The sequence below is a fragment of the Hypomesus transpacificus genome, unplaced genomic scaffold, assembly GCF_021917145.1.
Source record: "Hypomesus transpacificus isolate Combined female unplaced genomic scaffold, fHypTra1 scaffold_96, whole genome shotgun sequence".
Lineage (NCBI taxonomy): Eukaryota > Metazoa > Chordata > Actinopteri > Osmeriformes > Osmeridae > Hypomesus > Hypomesus transpacificus.
In genome coordinates, this window is record NW_025814044.1 from 114,777 (window position 1) to 132,587 (window position 17,811).

At 44.1% G+C, this 17,811-nt stretch overlaps 1 protein-coding gene across 4 annotated transcripts in view; it reads right to left on the bottom strand.

Moving 5' to 3' along the window:
- eif4g1a (eukaryotic translation initiation factor 4 gamma, 1a) overlaps positions 1-17,811 on the bottom strand; it is a 64,319-nt gene that overhangs the window by 20,764 nt on the left and 25,744 nt on the right. For all 4 annotated transcript variants that reach the window (XM_047018172.1, XM_047018171.1, XM_047018173.1 and 1 more), the window contains 4 exons: positions 17,729-17,810; positions 17,472-17,570; positions 12,948-13,091; positions 12,750-12,831 (listed from right to left, as the gene is read on the bottom strand). In XM_047018172.1, coding sequence (XP_046874128.1) covers positions 12,750-12,831; positions 12,948-13,091; positions 17,472-17,570; positions 17,729-17,810 — 407 coding nt within the window. The remainder of the gene's footprint in view (positions 1-12,749; positions 12,832-12,947; positions 13,092-17,471; positions 17,571-17,728; position 17,811) is intronic.

Here is a 17,811-nt window from a genome sequence, read left to right on the forward strand (position 1 = left end):
TGCTAGAGCTAGCTAGCCTATAACATTTCACTGAGTCTTGCAGCTGTTTGATTAACTGAAATTATTATGAAATGTTATGTTCTACTAGCCATTTGCCTACTTTAGCAAGTCACTGTATTTCCAAGGCCTGATAGTGTAACTGAGATAGCCTAAATAATTCCTATTTCAAGTAATAAGCCCCCGTTCAAGTGTTGAGCATTAAATTAGCTGCATGGTCTGTAGAAATCTTGAGACAAAGCCACTTTTTTGTTCTAAAACCGGATTATAAAAAGAAAATTGGAGTACAAGTCTATTGACTGTCTCAGTTTGTCTGTTATTCAGAATCAGAATCAGAATGGGATTTATTCGCCATGAAAGTTTGCACAGACAAGGAATTTGCTTTGGCAGGAAGGTGCATACAGTAAACATATAGGAATCTTAAATTTAAATGTGTGGTCTAACTATACTAAGGATACATGGAGTCGAAGTTCCAACATTAACTTACACAGCTACTGTAGGCTAATCAACATTCGTAAAAAAAAATCAGGAAACCTAAACCCAATGCAAACCTTAAAACTTAGGCTACTTCAAATATTAGGCCTTTTTCAATCGCGAAAAGAGCTTGTGGAGCTGCGGAAATATTCTTTATTCTGCTGTCTGTTCTTCTATTCTTCTGTATGTCACAACAAATGTCTCTCTTTGATTTGAATAATGCACCCCAACCTAGCAAAATAAATGCTTCTTTCAGCAAGAGGTCAAATGAAATGTCAATCAGCATCAAATTTCCAGTAGCGAATTACATTTTGGGGTGGCCAATCAGATGTCAGGGGTGTCCAGTACCACCCCGGACACCCCTCTTGCTCTGCCACTGCTTGTTATATGGACATTATCATCCAGTTAGGCCTATTTGAAGTTTTTTTTTAAGTACACCCTTTTAATGTTATATAAAATATATATATTCTTTACAGATTAAATACATTGAATAATTTTGCGATTAATCATATGAAATAATGTGATTAATCGCGATTAAATATTTTTATCGCTTGACATCCCTAGTTTTTATCCAACCAATTCAACTAGCTTGTGTTGTCAGGTTCTATGAAATCTGCCTGAGGCCTTCAGAATCAACAGAGCAGGCTCCCGTGCGCTGTAAGTGAACGGGATAACCAATCAGATCTCGAGTCTTCAACACCAGCTAGGAGGCCTTACGCTGAACTTGACATGTACGCGTCCTGTGATTGATAAACTCTCGTGAAAGCCTGAGAGGACAATCTGTTAGCGAGAGAGATCAATCTGTTATCAACTGCTGTCACTCATTGCTGTATACTATTGCTGTTACGGTGCGTTCACACTGCAGCGGGGCGGGCAGAGCGGGGCGTCAGCTTTCAATTAATTTTCAATTAAACCAGGCGTTGACGCCCGCGTAGGGCATTGTGGGAAGGCAAACGGGGCGTCGATGCTCGCGTGTGGGCATTGTGGGAAGGCGAGCGGGGCGGCGAAAGTTGGATTTTCTCAACTTTATGTAAATGAGGAGCATGAAAACGTCAGCGATGGCCAATCGGGTTGGTTTCTTGTTTCTTGTAACGTAGCAACTGTTGGTCATGGTAAACATTTCTAGGTTTGAAAATTTCAAGATGGAAGAGCAACTCATCGTATGTGTGTCTTCATACCCAGTATTGTATGATACGCCTTTGTTCAATTACAGAGACGTAAACAAAAAAAATGATACCTGGCACAGGGTTGCTGAGGTTGTTGGCATCCCTGTTGTGTATTTTGTACTTTAATTCAGTTTCTTCACATTACGTAACTTCTGTGCTAGCTGCATAGTCTACTAGTAGGTCTATGAAGGTCTTACTTCCGGCGCGCCTACGCGATGGCTGCGTCGACAAGAGCTCCGCTTGTCAATGTTATATTGTCGTGTCAATGTTATATTGTCGTGTCAATGTTATATTGTCGTTTATTCAGTACGACCGGCAGACACTTCTGGACATTAAGTTGTCACTTGGCAAGGATCATTTTACGAACTTTAATTCCACTTCTCGGAGTGCGAGCTCGGACTGCAGCTGGCCCTTTGCTGTTTCGCCGTTCTGTTTACCCGCTAGACGGAGAAAGAAGAAACGTGGCCGGCGTGCTGGAGTCCTTGTTCGAACTCGGAAACGATGCTTCAAACCTGCTCTTCCAACCATCTTACTAGCTAACGTTCAGTCCATCGACAACAAAATGGATGAACTTAACGCTCGTGTCAAATTCCAACGGGACATCAGGAACTGCTGTGTACTGGCGTTCGTTGAGACCTGGCTGTCTCCGGAGATCTCCGACGCAGCGGTTACCCCGTCGGGATTCACCATATACCGCCAGGACAGAACAGCTGACTCAGGGAAGTGCAGGGGCGGAGGGGTCTGTGTTATGGTTAACTCTCTCTGGGCTACGGATGTAGCGGTATTAGCATCTCACTGCTCTCCGGTCCTTGAGCTGCTAACTGTAAAAATCAGACCCTTCTATCTACCTCGGGAATTCACTGCGGTCGTCATGAGTGCAGTCTACATCCCCCCCCAGGTAGACAAGGCCGCTGCTTTGGATGAACTGTATGGGATTATCAATGGTCTGGAAAATGTGCACCCAGAGGCAGCCTTCATTGTTGTTGGTGATTTCAACAGAGCTAACATGAAGAAAGTCCTGCCCAAATACTATCAGCACATTGACTTCTTCACACGTGGAGACCAGATCCTTGACCATTGTTATACAACATTCAAGGGCAGTTACAAACCCCTCCCCCGCCCTGCCTTTGGGAAGGCTGATCACACCTCCATTCTTCTTCTCCCCGCATATGAACAAAAGCTCAAACAGGTCAGACCGGTTGAGAGGTCAGTTCACCTATGGAGTGACGAGTGTGTGGCGACCCTCCAGGACTGCTTTGACACCACTGACTGGCTGATGTTCAGGGATGCAGCAGATGGGGACATTAACGAATACTCAGACACTGTCTCCAGCTACATCCAGCACTGCATTGATGACGTTGTCCCCAAGAAGGTTGTCCGGTCTTTCCCAAATCAGAAGCCCTGGGTTGATGCCGCGGTCCGGGCCAAGCTGAGAGCCCGTACTGTCGCCTTTAATTCTGGGGACCCTGATGAGTACAGGAAGGCCAGATACGACCTTCTGAAGGCCATCAAAGCAGCGAAAAGGGCCTACAGGACCAAGGTGGAGTCCAGCTACCATGGCTCTGACCCCAGGCGCATGTGGAGTGGACTTAAAGCCATTACAGAATACAAAGGGAGAGGCTACAATGAGACCCAGTCTTCTGTCCTACTGCCAGACGAGCTGAACTCCTTCTACGCTCGCTTTGAGAGGGACAGTGAACCCCCTGCAGTGGAGCTACCTGAAGGCCAAGCCAGTGGTGTGCCTACACTAACTGTAGCTGAGGTGAGGCTATGCTTTAAGAAGATCAACCCTCGCAAGGCACCTGGCCCAGACGGCATATCAGGTAGGGCCCTTAGGGGCTGCGCTGACCAGCTGGCAGGGGTCTTCAGTGACATCTTCAACCTCTCCCTTAACCTGTCTGTACTCCCCACCTGCTTCAAGAGGACCACCATCATCCCTGTGCCCAAGAACACCAAGGTCACATGTCTGAATGACTATCGCCCAATAGCACTGACCTCTATCATCATGAAGTGCTTCGAGCGGCTAGTCAAATCATTCATCTGCTCCTCGCTGCCCCCCACACTGGACCCTATGCAGTTTGCATACCGGTCCAATAGGTCTACAGACGATGCCATCGCTCTGACCATGCACACCGCTCTCTCCCACCTGGACAAGGGGAATACATATGTGAGGATGCTGTTCATTGACTACAGCTCTGCATTCAACACCATCATCCCCTCCAGACTGGTCTCCAAGCTTGTGGACCTGGGACTAAGCACCTCCCTCTGCAAGTGGATCTTCCACTTCCTGACGGGGAGGCCACAGGTGGTGAGAATCGGTGACCGCACTTCATCTGTACTGATCACCAACACAGGCACCCCCCAGGGCTGTGTGCTCAGCCCTCTCCTGTTCTCCTTGTTCACCCACGACTGTGCGGCTACGCACAGCTCCAACCTCCTCGTTAAGTTTGCTGACGACACAACCATCGTGGGCCTCATCTCTGACAGTGACGAGTCAGCCTACAGAGAGGAGGTTGACACCCTGACATCATGGTGTCAGGACAACAACCTCTCTCTTAACATCAGCAAGACCAAGGAGATGATTGTGGACTTTAGGAGGCGGCAGGAGGAGGAGCATGCACCCCTATTCATCAATGGATCGGAAGTGGAGAAGGTCAGCTGCTTCAAGTTCCTCGGGGTGAACATCAGCAATGACCTCACCTGGTCTGTTCACACGGACAAGGTGGTCAAAACGGCCCGTAAGCGCCTCTTCTTCCTGAGGAGACTGAAGAAGTTTGGTATGGACTCAGTCATCCTTACTAACTTTTACAGATGCACTATAGAAAGCATTCTGACTGGTTGTATCACAGTGTGGTATGGGAGCTGCACAGACCGGGACCGCAAGGCCCTACGAAGTGTGGTCCGTTCTGCTGAGTTCATCATCGGCAGGAAGCTCCCAGCCCTACAGGACACCTACCACACACGTTGCCTTAGGAAAGCCAGCAGGATTCTAAGAGACTGTTCCCACCCATCCTTCAGTCTCTTTACCCCGTTGCCTTCTGGCAGGCGTTACCGCAGCATCCGGTCGCGCACACGCAGACTGGACAACAGTTTCTACCCTAGGGTCATCAGGCTTCTCAATGGACACTGATATGGACATTTTTACTGCACACTAGTCACTTATACACTGTCACTTTCAGCTACTGGTTGCTCTTTCAGTAACATTGCACTACTGTACCTCGCCACCAGGCTCCTGTTTGGTCATTGACAAAGTCACTGATCTGTAAATTTGCACTACTGCACTGTACTCCATTTAGGTTAGATTAGTTTTTTTTTCGGGTTGTAACAGGTTTTTTTTTTTTTTTTTTTTTTTGTGTATTAGGGTTAGTATAGCGTACTATTTATTGTTATCTGTAATTTAGGAAGTTTTAGTGTTAGGGTTAGTATAGTCGTTTATTTATTGCTATCTGTATATTTAGGAAGTTCACTTATCTAAGCTCAGCATAGATGTAAATTTGTTCTGTGTACTTATATGTTATGTTATGCCAAGTGCTTGCGTTGTCTTGTCTTAAGAATTTCAGTGCCCAGTCTAACCTTGTGTTGCTCTGTGCACCTGACAAATAAAAGACTTGAACTTGAACTTGAACTAGTACAGTAGCTAGCTCACCCGGCACACGATTGACATTCAACGCTGAAATGCTGGCTGGCAGCCACTCGCTATCCATGCAGTGAATGTGTAGTGGCAAGTCATAATTTAGCGATTGATTTGCAGAGATTTCGAGTAATATAATAAAAGGTTACACATCAAACAACGTTTATGTCTGATGCATCTTTTTTTCCAGCTGGCACAAGACCCGTTACATAGAGTGCCGGTGGCATTTAATCTTTCACTCGGCCTAAAAAAAGTGTGGAAAAAGATAACCTATTGTGTGCTGTAGATAAGATCATTTCAGATCTAGAAAGCTTATTGGAGTTTTGCTTAATGTGTGTGAAAGTTGTATTTGTCTGCCATTTGCCATGACATTATACAAACTACAACAGTGATTTAAGAGAACTACAGCTCTGAATTAATCTGTCTGACACGCCCCCGAGGGTGGTGCACTGTGGGAAGGCCAGCAGTGCAGAGCGGTAAAAAACGCTGCAGTGTGAACGCACCGTTAGTGTAAACAAATTTAAACCCACAATGGCTGAAGGGGAAGAATTAGATTTGGTTGCAGATATACTTGCCACGCCATTTTCAAGACGGACCTTTCAGGAAAAGCTGGAGCTTTTGAGAAGAGGTCGGCCAACCCCTATGCTAACTAGCCTGTCCCAGCAGGGAAAACTGTTTGATCTGAGTGAGAGTATGGGACAACTTCATGCACTGGCCTGTTTGGCTGTGACTATCCCTGTGTCCACTGCTTCTGTTGAGCGGTTATTCTCTGCATTAAAGCGTATTAAAATGTATGCCAGAAACACGACCGGACATACACGACTTTCAGCATTAGCCTCCATGTCCATAAAAAAGGACCTATTGATGGAACTGAAACACACAGATAATCTGTACAGCAGAGCCATTTGAAGTCTTGAAAAAGAAAGACGGATTTTATTTTCAAATAGGTGCTGTGGAGAAGATTTGTGTTGGTAAGTGCAAGCATTTAATTTTTAATGACTTCACTCACAGGTCACAGCTGCGCCAACATATTCAATTGTTTTACATATTCTCAAAAACAAATGCAAATAATCAGTTTACTTTGATTTTCAATGAATAGTTTGTCTCGTTTGTGACTTAAATGAAACAGCGACAATGCGCAGTTTATTGGACAAACTTGTTTAAGCTCACATAGCATACTTTTGGTGGACTTTAGTGGACAAACTTTGTTGACTCATCTCTTAAAATCGCCTTTTATTTTTGAGTTCTGACAGTATCCGTGATCTTAGTTTCCTACTGTTAAATGTGAATGCGAGTTTATTGATTTTCAATGCTCCTGAAAATAAGCGTTGCTCGACTAGCCTATTTAAGGTGATGTAATGTGTAAGTGTGATTCTGCATGGATTCTCGAGCCGTGGTGTCATATTGATGCTATTATGCGGTGTATTAATTTAAGTAGGTCTAAGTATGACGTCACTGAAGGCCTAGGCGTGAAATGCATGGTCCACCACTGGATGTGTATATTGGCCAGTTTAGGGATGTCACGAGAACCAATACTTACGATACCTTTCGATGCTAAAATAACAAAACACAGACGATGCCCATTTTTTTAAAGCACCGTAAGCGCCGATGCCAGATGTTAGCATCGGTGCTGCACCTCTTCTGGAACTGATGGGGGCAGTATTCAGGAGTGTTCCAGTCGACGTTTACATTCAGAAAACCAAGATGGCAACTGCAGCCGCAGCAACCACCCCACCTCGACTTGTTTACAACAAAGGCACAAAAAGTCGTGTTTGGAAATAGCCTACTTTGCGTTTGAGGCAGATGACCGTGGCGTTATAATTAATCCGCAGAAGCCACTCTGCAGAAGGTAATACTTCCAATTTAGCTAAGCAAACTGAAAGATCATCATCCGGATTTGTTTAAAGAATTCAAGGTGAGCCGTTCCAGAAGAGCAGCACCGATGCTAACATCTGGCATCATACAAAACAAATCAATGTTCGTTGTGGTCGCGGCGAAGTTCTGAATACATCCAAAGAATGCACTTTTTCTGTCATACACGTTACTGTACAGGATGTTTGACATGGTGGGCACTAATGTGACAATGGCTTATGTTATGTACTTAGTTTAGGTTAGCTATGCTGTAGTTTTAACATTAGCCTATAGCCTACCTTGGTTGGAAGGTAAACTCATGTTCATCTTGTTAGCTGAGTGGCTTAATTGCACTGTATTAGGTTGTGCTATGCTCTGTTGCACATGTTTTGTATGACATTTTGCTGTTTTTCCAAATATTTGTATAAATAAGTAAATGTTTCAAGTTCAAGTACATGGAATCTTAGAAAATCCTTTTTTTTTTACCATGGTATCGAAATTGGCATCGAGAATCGTGTTATTTTACTGGTATTGGCACCGACTACTGAATTTTTGGTATCGTGACACCCCTAGACCAGTTTAGAGCTAAATACTATTGCCAAAGCCTGGAATCAAATCAGTGTTTTGAGTGACTTTGCATGGGTTTCCAACACATTTGGATTCAAGTTCAAGTATTGCCACTGCAGTTCACAGTCAAAACTGATGTCTGTATCGAGTGTAGATGGAAAAAGCTTAATTTGCTGATAGCAACACAGACCCCTAATATGCAGTCGGTGCACAGCTAGATAATCAGCGTCAGCGCCCTTGGGTACCCAGCATGCAGTGCGGCATGTCAAATAGGTAAAGACTTGTGGAAAATAGTTTTGTTACAACAGCCATGCGAGGGATTTCAGTTGTTGTGTTCGTTTAGTTAGATGTTTGTAATGTTATTGTTTGTTAGTTAATATAACCTTGTTGGTCACCCTGATTGTGCATGTTGTGTAGGTCAATCGGACCAGAGAGTCCGCTGTTGTACTGTAACAGGCTATTCTTGCAAGGAGCTGAACATAAGGTATGCCTTAGCCCAGTTGCCCACATGACTTGTGTGCATTGACTGAGATTTTGGAAAGAGATCAACTCAAGAAGGGTTTGAATATCCGCGGTTTTACCAATCTTCGGGAAAGTTTGAAAAAGGTGTTGCAGTTATAATGTGTCAATAGTGGGTGGCATGTTTATGGACTACTTCTAAACCTCATGCGGGCGCCACAGCATTTCTTCCTTTGCGTGACCTGCGCTGGGAGAGAGGGAAACAGCATGGATGGGGGATTGTGTGTGGGAAGATATGACTTTATATAGGGTGAAATGGAATAATAAATGCTATAAAAAATGGCTGAAAGGGGTGTATTTATGAAAATGTCTATATTACCTCAATATCTTTGTGTCAATAAATCAAATATGATTTTGACTGATGGTTTTTGAAAGGTAATAGGGTTCAAGATGACATCATTCTGAAGTACCATGCGCAATTTCATGCAATTTTGCATTGAAATGTCAACCGTTATTTACGTTTTTGGGGGCATATTTTCAGTTAGCAGATGGTACTGTTTGAATCGCGATTCCATCTGAAATACTGCCGATGACGACGTTGTTACAATAGTAAAACAATTTCAAAGGGGGTTTTTGAGTTGGCTAAATGCTTGAAAATATCACAAGATGGGAAAAAACTTAAGGAGACGGACCCACCTGCAACCGACGCAAGTGAGCACACCCTACAATTTCCCCAGAAATTGTATCCTGTCTAGTTGGTAGTATTATTACTACCAACCAATAGGCCCTAGGAGCGCTTGGTCGAAAGTTGTGAAATTTGGCACACTCATTGGAGACAGTCCCCTGGTCAAATTCACCAAGTTTCATGTGTCATACTTGGGCACTCTAGCACCACCAACAGGTAAAAGTTGAAGTTGCGTTTACACATGTAACTTTTGAACCGCATGTCCAATTGTCAAAAATTAGGTACCGGTGGATTCCTTGGATCAAGCCGAGTTCAACGCACACCATGGCGTCCGGTTATATAGATTTTCGGCTATTTCCGGTTTTATCAAAAACCTTTGAAAGCCTACTCCTCAAATTTGGGTCTAATCCTCTCCAAAATTACCAGATATGCTCTTTAGACCAATCCTCACAAGTTGTGAGATATCAAGCCTGATTATTGATCATTTTTCATAAAATTCGAATGGACTGCCATTTTGGATTTCATTGAAAAGTGTAAAAACCTTTAGCACGCCCCAATTCTTTCCCAAAGTTTACCAAGTTTGGCACAGATGATCTTCAGGACCCAGCTGTACAAAAGGTATCAAATGGATTTTCCATTTTCAAAACCGTTTGTTCGGTAAAGCCGATCAAAAGTCTTGGCGAAGCCGCCAAACGAGACGCAAGAGCATATCTCAGCAACCATTTGTGCGATTGTCACCAAACTTGGGTTTCATCGTTCCCAGGAGGAGCAGAGGAGGCCTGCAGTGTTATGCCAGAAAAAAAACTTTAAATTCTCAGTACTCCTGAACGCAAACAGATATTTCAACCAAACTTGGTGTGTTGCATGAGTACAACAGGTTGTTGAGTCTTAATTGTTGCAAAAGTGCTATGGAGGCCATGTCCTGCTCTGGACTGCTTGGTCCCTCATTGCTGCTTGCAACTATATTTAGGGTTCCTCCAGTAGGAGGGAACCTATTGTTATTGGCCGGGTTTCCCAGATTCGTTAAGAAGCTCTTAAACCAAGCGCTCTTAGAACGTTCTTAAGAAGCTCTTAGCGTTAAGAGCTTCCAAACGAATCTGAGAAACCCGGCCATTGTTGGTATTCTTATTCTTATTTTTCTTTCCTTGCGCCCCAATAGCTCAAAAAGTCCCTGGTAGTACATTTTCTAATTTGGAACATTGATACTACCCCCACACCAAATATGGGCCACAACGGACCATAGGGGCACCATAGGCCAAATTTCAAAGTGATGGCATTTCCACCCTATTGCTCCAATTCTTCTGAAACTTGGTGTACATGCCTAATTTTTCATGAGGAACAAAAAAGCCTCAAGGACCCATAAGGTCCGCCATGGTGGATTTTCCTGTACAGTGATAATTTTGGAAAACCTTCAAAATTACTCTTCTCTTGAACCAAAGGTCTAATTGACTTGAATTTTTTTTTACAGATATGCATCATTGACTTATTTAAAAATGTTACTTAAGACAATTGAATCAAATACTAAATGGTTGAAAGGGGTGTATTTATGTAAATGTACACATTGCCTCAATATGTTTGTGTCAATACATCAAATATAATTTTGACTGATGGTTTTTCAAACCTACTAGGTTTCAAGATGACATCACTCTGAAGTACCATGCACAATTTCACCTTGATATGTCAAAAGACCATTGAATTACAGCTGTTTAAACTTTGACCGGATCGAACAATCTGTGCTACAGGAGAAACAGCTTCCTTTTTTATACAGTAACTGACCACATATTCTCATCCCTGAGGGTCGCTCAATGGGTTGAAACGGTGTCCAACAAAGTGCAGCGTCACATGTTCGAAACCATGCACAGTCTTTTGGCCTGTCATAATTGTCATACTTGTTTAGTTAAATAGGCAGACATCATTCTGAAATATCATGCGCAATATCAACTTGAAATATAAACCGTTTCTTAACTTTTGTCCCAAAGCTGACCAAAAACTAACACTCATATCACGCAGTTGGAGCACAGCTAGATAATCAGCGTCAACACCCTTGGGTACCCGGCATGCAGTGCGGCATATCAAAAGACTTGTGGAAAATAGTTTGGTTACAACAGCCCTGCAAGGGATTTCTGTTCGTTCAGTTAGATGTTTGTAATGTTATTGTTTGTTAGTTAATAAAATCTTGTTGGTCACCCTGATTGTGCATGTTGTGCAGTTTAATGGGACCAGAGAGTTTGCTGTTGTACTGTCACAGGCTATCCTCACAAGGAGCTGAACATGAGCTCTGCCCAGCCCAGTCCCATTGCTCACATGACTACTGTTAGTTGTGCATTGATTGAGATTCTGGAAAGAGATCAACTCAAGAAGACTTTCAATATCCTATATGTCTGCGCCTGGATGACCGAGCACCACCTCCAGCTGAACCTTGCCAAAACGGAACTTCTCATCATCCCGGCCAAACCCTCCATCTCCCTTGACCTCTCAATCACCCTGGGATCTGCGACGGTGACCCCCTCATCCTCTGCCAGGAACCTTGGGGTTACCATGGATGACGAGCTCTCCCTCACGGCCCACATTGCTGCGGTCTCCTGGTCGTGTAGATTCACCCTCTACAACATCCGGAAGATCAGGAGATACCTGTCTGAGCACTCCACCCAGCTGCTTGTCCAAGCGCTTGTCCTCTCCAAGTTGGACTACTGCAACTCGCTGCTCGCCGGTCTCCCAGCATGCGCAACCCGCCCTCTTCAGAGGATTCAGAACGCAGCGGCCCGCCTGGTCTACAATCTACCCAGACGCTCCCACGTTACCCCGCTCCTCATCTCCCTCCACTGGCTACCCATAACGGCCCGCATCAGATTCAAGACCCTGGTACTGACCTTCCGAGCAGTGAACGGGACTGCGCCCGACTACATCAAGTCTCTCCTGCAGCCTTACACCCCCACCCGCCACCTACGGTTTTCTTCAGACAACCGCCTGGTGGTCCCACCTCTCAAGACCGCCCGGTCCCAGCACAAGCTCTTCTCCTGCCTGGCCCCCCAGTGGTGGAATCAACTCCCCACCTCCATCAGAGACACAGACTGTCTCTCCACCTTCAAGAGAAGGCTCAAGACGCACTTGTTCCAGGTTCCAGGAGTACAACGGTACTTAGGAATGGTTTGCTGAACCCAATGCTAGTTTCCTCAAGGATCACAATGACTCTTGCTTAGACTGTTGCTCTTGTTGGTTAGTGGTAGCTGATTTAAACTGTTGTATTCTTTTTGAGTTAATCCTATTTTTATTGCTTTCCTACAGGTACACTTGCACTTAGAGATTCATGTAATTGTAACTTGTTTAACTACATGCTCTTATGGTTTCTTCCCTTTAGCACTATTTTTTTTTTGGTTGTTCACAATGTGTACTTCTTGTTTTTGACTACCCGCAATGCTGTGGGGGTATCTTATTGTTATTATCAGGGACCTATGCACTTTGTAAAGCTCTCTCTTGGAAGTCGCTTTGGATAAAAGCGTCTGCTAAATGGATAAATGTAAATGTAAAAAGCAAATACTCTGCCCTTTCTATTCATAACATTTCAACAGTTGCTGTGTAGCAGAGAGGACAGAGAGACTGACTTGTAACCTTATGCTCATTAGTTCAAATCCCCATTCAGCCTATTGTTGTTGGCCAAAGATGAAGTAGTTTTGCTCTCTTGTTGTCCACTCTTGACCTTCTGCAATGTACATTTTTATAATATTTTGTAGAGGAACCCGCATCACTGCTTGCAGCTATATTTGTTTTTAATATTCAGATTTGTTTTGTTTTATTACATGTATGCCTCTTTAATTTGTCATTTCCCCCCATGGTATAAAAAATGGTTAAAAATCGAGTATTTTCCTGGGTATCGGTATCGAGTTTGAAATTCTAGTATTGTATTATATGCTATACTTACATATGATGGCTGACTGGCACACAGATGTCATCAAGGCGCGCACAAATGTGTTGGAAACGGTGTGCTGCTCATCCAGATTGGCCTGAGCAGAGGAGAGGGTTAGCAAGTGGAGTGTGTATCGTTCCAGACTTAACACCTGCAAACGTATCATCTTCAACAGGAGTAAAATAGAAACTAGCATGTCTCCACAACACAAACCTCCACCCAGTCTCTTATGCGCTGGTTGTTGGCTTTGTCCTGGATTAGTCTGTCCAGCTGTTTGCTCAGCTCTTCCCCACTCAACAACTTCTTCTCATTAGTCTCTTCAGACTCCAACTTCTCCCCCAATGTGAATTCCACTTTCTGTGATGAGGAAATCCATATGATCAGATCACACATACAAATGTGACACGTGCTGGTAAAAAGGTTCATATCTTCAAATCATGCTAGGAAGGAAAAGGTTTTAAATAAGTCAATAATAATTAGGATGACAATACTTATAATTTGTCAAAAAAGTAGGCTTGTTTTCTAGTTGGGTTTTGGGGTTGAGACGTGGGGAGTTATTTTACAAAATTATTAGTGGCCTCTGCTATAAGCAAATGTATCTCTGCTGGTAAGACAATTGGCAATGGACTTGTTTATCTTGGAGTACACGCATGATGGAAATGAAGCAATCTCGTCAATTCACACATCTATCTGGCCTGTTTATGGACTGTGTGATCATCTAGCACTTTGTAGGCAAGCATGTTCATGTTTTTCTGTTGCTGTTATGTACCAAACATAGGGCTGGGCGATAAATCGATAAAAGAATATTATCGAAGTAACGAGTTCCCTCAATAAAGATATCGTAACATTAATTCATTTTCAATAATATCGATAATGTCGCTAAAGCATAATTCGGAACAGCAGTCCATTTAATTTCTGTGATGCAGCAGGAAGTTGCAGAGAAATGGTAACCTACGCTCACTGAAATATACGAAGCACCTCGAGTGGAGTAGCTAATGTTAACCACGGAAAATTAGTGTTATTGCCGAAAACAGTGGCAGCGACTACGACTAAGCAACTTGGAGATGAACAATGAAGAAATTACTGATAAAAAGGGTTTGTCTTCTTCAGTTATTTGGAAGTTGTTTGGCTTTTTGAAATCCGACAAAGAGCGGAGCAATGTCCGGTGCAAATTGGTGTACAGTAGTAAACAAACAGGTGGCTACCAAGTCTGGTAATAAGAAAAACTGCAAATGTGGACTTCTTGTTGACCTCGACCTACGGTCTCGGTTAACAAATGTTTGAACAAATCTCTGCTTACAAAGGTGTTTGTAGATCTGTCGAAAAGTCCATATTTTATTTTTATATAATACAAGAACACGTAGGAAAATCCCAAATCAAACACGACAAATCTGGAGCAGACGCCATGTTGTCAACATCTTCAAGGTAACCGCTTGCTAGGTCCGCAAAAACGTTTGCGGACTTCTTAGAATGTCTCTGGACCAATAAGAACACGTATTGGTCCAATTATAATACTAGTAAATAAGAAACAGCAAATGTTTACTCCTCGACAGGTCTGTAAACGCCTTGGTAAACCAAGATTTGTTCAAACGTTTGTTAACCGAGACCGTAGGTTGTTTAACAAATCGAGGCAACAAAGCGTTTGCTGACTTATCGAAGAGTAAACATTTGGTTTCTTATATACTACAACAATACGTGGGAAGATCCCAATCAAACACGTGGAATCTGGAGCAGACGCCTAGTTGTCAGAGCAATCAGCTGCACTTGCACTGGTGACGTCACTACATCTCCAAGGCAACATATCAACAACTGGAGTTTCAATAACAAATTCTCTATTTCGTGAACAGAACAACTCTCTGGTTGGTTAAAAACGTTTATTTACCTCTGCAAACATTCGGGAGGTCAATAAAATGATTTATTAACTTTTGAGAACGTCTTCTGGACCAAGAGGAACAGTGTATTGGTCCAATTATTACACTATATATAAGAAACCTTTTTTACCTCCTGAAGCAAAATCACTCGTTGGAACATGCAGAAAGTGTGAGTTCGTGCCAAGGTATTGATAGGTAGGCTATTGATAAAAAGCAAGGTTTTAAAAAGCTTAAGTTACTTGACCCCAGGTACATGCTCCCTGGCCACAAACATTTCTCTCACACGCTCTGCCTAAACTTTATGCCGAGTGTAGGGAAAAAGTTGAGGAAGAGACTTATTTTGGCACTTTGGCACAGACTTATAGACACACATGTTTTGTGGATTTGGAAAAGGCCACATGAGCCCCCCCGTGTCCCTAGGGGGCTCATGTGGGGGGTGCTCCAAGAGTACGGGGTACTGGATTCCCTGATCGGGGCTGTCCGGCCCCTGTACGACCGGTGCCATGAGTTTGGTCCGCATTGCCGGTAGTAAGTCGAACTTGTTCCCGGTGGGGGTTGGACTCCGCCAGGGCTGCCCTTTGTCACCGATTCTGTTAATTACTTATATGGACAGAATTTTTCTAGGCGCAGCCAGGCGTTGAAGGGGTCCGGTTTGGTGACCTCAGGATCGGGTCGCTACTTTTTGCAGATGATGTGGTCCTGTTGGCTTCATCGGGCTGCGACCTTCAGCTCTCACTGGAGCGGTTCGCAACCAAACGTGAAGCGGCTGGGATGCGAATCAGCACCTCCAAATCTAAGACCATGGTTATCGACAGGAAAAGGGTGGAGTGCCATCTCCGGGTCGGGGAGGAGATCTTGTCCCAAGCGGAAGAGTTCAAGTATCTCGGGGTCTTGTTCACGAGTGAGGGAAGAATGGAGCGCGAGATCGACAGGCGGATCGGTGCGGCGTCCGCAGTCATGCGGGCTCTGCATCGGTCCGTCGTGGTGAAGGAGCGGAGTCGAAAGGCGAAGCTCTCCATTTACCAGTCGATCTAAGTTCGTACCCTGACCTATGGCCACGAACTATGGGTAGTGACCGAAAGAACGATATCGCAAATACAAGCGGCCAAAATGAGCTTTCTCCGCAGGGTGTCCGGGCTCTCCCTTAGAGATATGGTGAGAAGCTCGGTCATCCCGGAGGGGCTCAGAGTAGAACCGCTACTCCTCCGCGTCGAGAGGAGCCAGTTGAGGTGGCTCGGCCATCTGATCAGGATGCCTCCCTGGTGAGGTGTTCTGGGCACGTCCCACTGGGAAGAGGCCCCGGGGAAGACCCAGGACACGCTGGAGGGACTATGTCTCTCGGCTGGCCTGGGAACGCCTTGGGGTCCCCAGGAAGAGCTGCTGGAAGTGGCCGGGGAGAGGGAAGTCTGGGCCTCCCTGCTTAGGTCACTGCCCCAGCGACCCGACCCCCGGATAAGCGGCAGATGACGACGACAAGACTTATTTAGCTACTACTACAGATCTGTGGTCTATCGTCTTAATTATCATTATCGAATGTAAATATAAATATCTATATCGATATTCTTTACACAAATCGCCCAGCCCTAACCAAACATATAGAAAATTGACAGCCATGCACCGTATGCCTTCCTTAGTCAAACAGTTGTGAGCTATGTTAGCACACAATCCATATGGTTGAGGGTAGAGTTAACCAGCAATTGTTTCCACCTATTACCTGCCTGTAGAAAGCGTAGAAAAAGTTTGAAATCTTTCAAGGGGATCTTCTCAGCTCGTAGATTTAAGAGGTACCAACATTCAAATATGCATATCACCTTCAAATATTTTCAGATTTCAATGTATGAGACATAATTTGAAAGCGTACAATGTGCACTTTCATGATCTAGGAAAAAATCAGGGCCCTATCTTGAACCCAGCGCAATTAACTTTGTACGCATGTATCATTCCTATTTTGCACTTGACGCACAGCTGACTTTTCCCTCCACAGACACACGGCGGTAAATTAGGGAACAAACTTGCGCTCCCAGGGGCATTTCAGCAAAAAGAGGAGGCGTGTTCCGGCGCAAATGTTCCCTGGTGCTATTTTGCTGTTTCAGAAAACAATTCTGCCACAGACCAGGAAAAATTTAGTATAAAGTCAGTGGCCCGTTATTCAGATGCTATTTTTAGGGCGCATGCTTGGCCATAATGTAGTGTATGCACAACGCCCATACACTGTGATTGTCTCATCTACAAAGACGCAACAGTTTTTTTCAACCCATTTTTACAAATCATACAAAATCACAAGGAAAGATATTACCACACGAGGGTAATCATTGTGGATGTGAAAAAAGGCATAAATCTAGCGTGCACTTTTATCCAAATTATTCAGGCTAATCGCAGTATTCGCAATGGTAAAAAGTAATGGTAAACACGCCTGTTTAACCGAAGCTGATTTAGGTGGGTTTCTCCAATCCCCATACAATGTAACTTTGTCTTTTAAGGCCCTGACAAGAACGTTGGTCTCCTCGGCTATGAACCTATAATAGCAATCCACCATTGAACAAGCGCGTTTTCTTTTACAGGGAATGTGAGAAGATGCTCTGATTGGTTTATTGCAAGTTACACCCAAACCACCCCTATGAGTAATGTAGCTACTTCAGACTAACCCATTTTAAAATCCCGAGTTCCGCCCACAAAGTTACTTGCGTTTCGCGTTTGATACTTGCAATTCAGATCGTTAAAATAGGGCCCTGATACTGAAATTACCATGAACTGACTGGGGACTAAAATACCAGGACTTGTCACAAATATTAAGAGCTAGCAGATGTGTAGAGAGTATCCATTGGCTGGCGTGATGCAGAAAGAGGCGTGGACACACGGTTCTGACCTGTTCAGTGACAAACTTGTTGATGTCCTCGTCTTTGGCAAGGAAGTCACTCCAGTTCAGCCCTCCTTCTCTCCACTGTCCACCAACCTTCTTGTGGGTCTAACACACACACACACACACACACACAGACAGACATCGTTAATACTGTGTTCACACACACACTGTACTGCATGTGCAGTCCATTTGTAAAAGCATTAATCATTAGTATGTATGGACAACTGTCATTAATTTGGTACTTGAGGTGAAGTCACACATACCATTTCTTTGCAGAGGAGAGTGAGCATCTCAACTAGCAGAACACCTGCTTTACCCAGAGGGACCAAGGGTTTGGAGATCTCCC